The 6,047-nt window shown below is 54.8% G+C and overlaps 1 protein-coding gene across 1 annotated transcript; it reads right to left on the bottom strand.

The window, feature by feature from the left end:
• Positions 1-688: 688 nt before the first annotated feature.
• On the bottom strand, positions 689-2,735 carry LOC103825042 (serine/threonine-protein kinase pim-1-like; the record flags this gene model as incomplete). The annotated part of the gene is made up of 5 exons (XM_050987962.1): positions 689-795; positions 1,044-1,223; positions 1,859-2,225; positions 2,431-2,481; positions 2,598-2,735. Coding segments are annotated over 5 exons (843 nt in total), but the record flags the coding sequence as incomplete, so codon positions are not given.
• Positions 2,736-6,047: the final 3,312 nt, after the last annotated feature.

The following is a 6,047-nucleotide window of genomic DNA, read 5'->3' as shown; positions in this document are numbered from 1 at the left end:
CCCCAGCCCCAGCCCAGGCCACGGTGGGTGCTGGGGGGCTGTTGGCAGGGCCTGGAGCCCACTCCCATTTCCTACCCACCCCAGCCCATCTCCTCAGCCCTGCCCAAAAGCAGCTGGGCAGACGACTGAAGAATGAGTTGCATCTGCCCCAGAAAAGGGGGAACCTTTGCTTCCCTGCCAGGCTGGGCAATGCCCAAATCTGGGAGCATTACCCTGGCTGTGGAATCATCTGCAAATTCCCTGTGGACTTTGGCTTTGAAGAAGATGCCAGAATCAAAGTCCATCATTTTCAGCCGCCAGTGGCCAGGCTGAGGAAGAGCTTGTCATCCTTGATGTCATCCTCGCTGTCTCCAGCAGCAGCAGCAGCAGCATCCCCACCTGGTACAGCTTCTCCAGGGGCTCCTTCTCCTTCCCTGTGGTGAGACCAGGCTCTCAGGGCTCTGCCCAGGGCCCCAGCTGTCAGGGAACCAGGACAAGCAAAACCAGCTTGGATGGCGGCCACCAGTGCTGGGCAGAGCAGCTCAGCTCCAGCACAAGGGCTGTGTGTTCCCATCCCATGACCCCTGGGCAGTGACACAGGCAGCACAAAAAGGTCTGGGTTCCTTTGCTTCTGATTGCCAAGGCCTGTGTGCAGCTGGAACTTACCAGGGCCCTGGATCAAAGTGTGCCTAGGGCTCTCTCCCTTCTTCTACGGATGAGGAATATCCTGCACCCAAGGATCACAGAGCAGGTCTTCTAATGTGGGTCTGTCCAAGAAGTGCACGGATAAACACCACCTGATCAGATCTTGGCACTCTGGGGAGAGAAAGCAGAAACTGCCGCTCAGCTACAGAAGGCTCCTGTCTGCTTTGCCCCACTATTCCCATGCCCAGGCCATTCTGGATGCGCTCAGAGCTGGGCCTCAACTTTCCCATCAATTCCCTGTTCTGGAGGAGAGCAGGACATGTGCCACCTCCTCAGCAGCTGCCAGAGCCGGATGCTCACGAGCCCGCTGCTGGCTCCCAGCACTGGGATTCCCCCCGTGCCCAGAGAAGAGGATCCACCTTGAGAGAGCCTTTGTGGCAGCGAGAGCTGATGGTCCCAGGTGATGTTCTGGCCCCTCCTGAAAGGGTGCTCCCCGCAGACCATCTGGTGCAGCAGGATGCCCAGGGACCAGAGCGTTGCTGCCTCGCCATAGTACCAGCCCAGCTGGGTCCATTCCGGGGGGCTGTATGATCGTGTTCCTATGGAATACAGATGGACTTCAGCAGGGGGATGCTGCTGCTCCCACAGCCCGGCCCCAGCATCCCTAGGCGTGTGGGGGCTGCATCAGTGGCACACAGGGTCACCCACTGCCCTCTCACCAGCACATGGGACTTGTGTACAAACTTAGGCTTGCAAAAGAAGCCACTGGTGTCAGCAGAGGGCAGCCCTGGCTAGGCCTGACCATGACATGCAAAGGAAAAACCCCCTCTGTGCTGGGGAGAAAACATGCCCTTATCCTCTCTGCCTGCATTGCCCCAAAAATATGATGAAGCCAAGGCAAACAGGGTGAGTGGAGCAGTCCAAGCCCTTCCTCTCATCTGCACACCAAACTGGCTGAGGCACAGGTTCTGGCCCCCCGCTACCCCACCCACAGGAGTTTTTCTTGTGCTGGCTGCCCCAGACCAGCCCCAGTCCTGGAAAGAGTGGCTACAAAGGCTGCCAGCAGGGCTGGAAATGGCTCCTCACCCAGTCCTGCTCTAAAGCAACTCAGTTGAGGACTCAGTGCCCTGACTGGCAGCAAAAGGGAGAATCCCTGCTGCCACAGCCAGCTTGGCCTGGGAGATGTTGGGCCATGAGATGCCAGCACCAGGAGCACATCCCTGTGGAGGCTGACCTGCAAAGTGAGTGTATGCTGTGTCTTGCAGGTAGGTGCCACAGCCAAAGTCGATCAGCTTGGCCTGCCCGGTGTCCAGGTCAACCAGGATGTTCGCTGGTTTGATGTCGCGGTGCAGGACCCCGCAGCTGGTGCAGTGCCGCACGGCCTCCAGCACCTGGCGGAACAGCTCCCGCGCCACCTCCTCGGGCAGCAACCGCCGTGCCCGAATGAAATGCCGCAGGTCCTGACACCGCTCTGGCCGCTCCAGCACCATCACGATGTATCTGGGGAGCTCGAGCCACTCCAGCAGCTGCACCACACCGGGGAAGCCGGTGGACACCTTGGCCAGCAGCACGATCTCCAACGGTGCGCTGGTGCCGTCGGGCTGCGGGAGGAGCACGAAGCTGTCAGGGGGGGCCGATGCCGCGCCAGGACAGGGGAAGCCCTCACCCAGCCCGGGATGCTCTGCGCCCTGCGCTGGCCCCACGCCCGCTCCGCCTCGAGCCGTCCTGGCGGCTCCCACCCTGCCGGACCTCGGCTCATCCCCGTCCGGCAGCTCCGGCTTCTGCCGCTAGGCCCCGCTCACTCACCAGCTCGCCCCAGTGCCGGACGCGGTTCCGTGGCACCCCTTTGATGGCCACCTGCAAGACAAGGGCAGCAGCGGGCTGAGCTCGCCGCCCGCCCTGCCCAGACACAGCCCAAACCTCCTCCTCCTCCGCCCCCTCCCCCTCCGCCCGCCGCCGGCCCCGCCGCTCACCGGGGCGCCGTCCGAGAGCCGCGTGGCCGCGAAGACTCTGCCGAAGCCGCCGCGCCCCAGCAGCGAACCCAGCCGGTACCGCTCCTGCAGGGCCTTCCCTGCGGGCGAGACGCGGCTGTCAGCGCTCCGTATCCTTGACTATGTTACTGGAGGAAACAGGAATTTTAAAAAAGGAAACAGCTGGTATCCCAAGGCCGTGCAACTGCAGACTTTGAGAAGGATAACATCAGCAATTTCTGGATCTCGAGATACAGAGGCACACCTCAGAGAAAACTAGAAACAGCATTGCAGCTGAGGGCCAATGTCTACACCACAAGAGAATTCCTGGAGAGAGGAAGACAAGATCAATGCGTCAAAAGCTGCAGACACTGCAAGGCTGAAAATGAAACATGCTCCCACATCATCAGAAACTGTCCAATAACACAAAATGCCAGGATTAAAAGACACAACTACATCTGTGACATGTTAATCAACAAAGCTATAAAGGACAGTGTTTCAAGAGCCACATTGTGAGGGATGACAATGGCGAAATACATAGCAGATCTGAGCTTTGTAAGAGAAAAACATTCTGGTGGGTGTGACAATTGAATATGAACGCACTGACACATCTTTACAAAAAGCTGTAACCCAAAAGGTGAGTTTTGCATGGCCTGGTTTTTGGTAGTGGGGGGGCACCAAGGTGGCTCCTGTAGGAAGCTGCTGAAAACCTCCACCATGTCCAGCAGAGATAATCCTTGATGGCTCTGAGGAGGGACATGCTGCTGGCCAAAACTGGGCCAATGAGAGAGGTTGGTAATACCTCTGTGATGAACTACTCCAGAGGGAAATCAAAACAAATGCCTCTGTGATGACATATTTAAGAGGGAAATCAAAACTGTCACAGGTTTTTGCTTCTGTTTAGAGAAGGAGGTAAGAACATGCGAGGGAAAACAAGGTAAGTGGAGAAGGAGGGGGAGGTGGTGCTCCAGGCGCCAGAGCTGAGACTCCTCTGTAGGCCTACCAAAACCACTGTCTGTGTGGATTCCATGGCCTGGCACATTGGATCCACAGAAGTACAAAGCTTTAGTAGATACCAGTGCACAGTGTACACTGACGCCACCAAGGCACAAGAGTGTAGAACCTATTGGATCTCTTGAGTGACAGGGGGCTGCCAGGAGTTGTCTGTAATAGAGACTGAGGTGAGCTTAACGGGGGACAGATGGCAAGAGCACCCCATTGTGACTGGCTCAGAGGGCATGTGTATCCTTGTCATCAACTACCTCAGGAGAGGGTACTCCAAGGATTCAAAAGGGTATGATGGCCTTTTGGTGTAGCTACAGTGAATACAGAGAAGATCAAAGAGTTATCCACCCTGCCTGGCCTCTCAGAGGATCCCTTCATTGTAGGATTGCTGCAGGTGCAAGACCTGTAAGAACCAACTGCTACCAGGACAGTGCACTGGCAGCAGTATCACACAAACCAAGGCTCTGTAACTCCTACCCAAGAACTAACTCGACAGCTGGAGAGCCAAGGAGTAATCAGCAGAACCTGCTCACCCTTCAACAGCCCCATTATGGCCAGTGTGGTGTTACAGTAGAAGCTGTCTTGTACTGGGCAATTAATTTGGCTGTAAATAAGAAACCCAGTTCAGTTCCATAAACAAGTCCTTGGCTGAGCTATGATCCTCCACTGAGGAGGATCAAAACAATGGACAGATAGATGAGGCCACCAAAATTGCAATAGCTCAGATGGACCTAGACTGGGAAAGAGAGGGTGAGCTATTTACAGCCCAAGGGGCACATGAAACATCAGAGCACCTTGGAAGGGATGCAACATAAAGATGGGGTCTTGACCAAGGGGTGGACCTGACCACAGAGTCCATCCGTGTGAAACAATGCGCTGCCATCAAGCGAGCCACACGAGTGAAGCATCTTTGGAGTGGAGGGCAGTGGCTGGGTTTCCAGTATGGTGAAGCCTGGCAAACTGATTTCATTGGGCCATTGCCACCAACACACCAAGGCAAGAGTTATATCCTCACCATGACAGAGACCACAACAGGCTGGCTGGAAACATACCCAGTAAACCATCCCACTGCCCAGAAAAATTTCAGGTCCTGAAAGACACATTTTGTGGTGACATGGAACCCCAGCTAGAATTGAGTCAGACAGTAGGACTCATTTTCACAATAATCTTACAAACTCCTGGGCAAAGAGACATGGCTCTAAGTAGATATATCATATTCTCTATTACCCACAGCCCTCTGGGAAGATTAAAAGATATCATGGGCTGCTAAAAACTCTGTTCAGGGCAGTAGGTAATGAGACATGGAAGCACTGGTGTCTCTGTCCCCCCTGAGAGCCTCTCAGGAACCCCCGGCCTGGCCCGAGTCAGCAGACATCGGGGGAGCAACCCCGACATGGCCGACTGTGGGGAGACACTTTCTCGTGCCCCCAGGGTGCTGAGGGCAGCTAGGCCAGTCGCCTTAGCAGCAGAGGAGACACTAGAGACATCCGGTGGAAGAAAGGGACGACTCTTAGCAGGGGTTAATCCAAGGTTTTGTTCAGGAGCTCTGGGGAGCTCTGGGGAGCTCCTGCACCTCAGGGGGCCTCCTGCTGAGAGCCCTGGGAGATATGCCAAGGTTACATATAAAGGGAGGAGGAAACCAAAAGTAGATAACATTTTACCAACCAATAAATGACCCAAAGGGATGGGCACTAAGGGACAGACACTTAGGACAGCATATAGGGCAAAGTCTCATGGGGCTGACCCCTGGCCTCTGGCTAATCGCTCAATGTCTTGAACCGAAGCTTCTAGATGAAGGGGATGGATGCTGGGTGATTGACAGAGAGCCAGGGTGGGGATTCGGGGATGACCTCACCAAGGGAGAGGAATTACATAGGTAAGGGAAGGAGGTACAATTTGGGGTAAACTATTTGGGAAACTACGGGATACAAAAAACAAAACTACTTCAAAGTATTCCAAAGTATAAAAACACACTACAACAACTGGGATGCAAACTTGGCAGAAGCCACTTGGCTAGTCAATACTAGGAGATGTGCTTACCACCCTGGTCCCACCTAAACCAAGCCCTTAGACACTGTGGAAGGAGACAAGGTCCTGCATTACACATAGGAAGTGGCTGGGGAAGTCAGTGTGGATTTTCTTCCCCCACGGAAAAATGCAAACCCATTTGTGGGATCGTCTTTGCCAGAGCACCTGGGTGTACTTGGTGGGTGATTTGGGAGGATGGGGAGACCTGGTTGTGTTCTTCAAGGAGATTTAACCTTAGGGCAAGAATAACCTTTAGCAGAAGTTGTATGTTACAGGAGGTAAAGTAGCAGGAGGGACATGAACTGAGGAAGAATGAAGTTTGGCAAGGAGCAAGAGAAAAGGCAGAGTGAATGACACAGGGGACGATTGCCAGTGGCCCACATCAGGTGTACTATTTTCTCCTGCCCTGACCCCACACCC

This window comes from Serinus canaria, unplaced genomic scaffold (genome assembly GCF_022539315.1).
Source record: "Serinus canaria isolate serCan28SL12 unplaced genomic scaffold, serCan2020 HiC_scaffold_568, whole genome shotgun sequence".
Classification (NCBI taxonomy): Eukaryota; Metazoa; Chordata; class Aves; order Passeriformes; family Fringillidae; genus Serinus; species Serinus canaria.
This window is presented reverse-complemented; position numbering and strand designations above follow the sequence as displayed.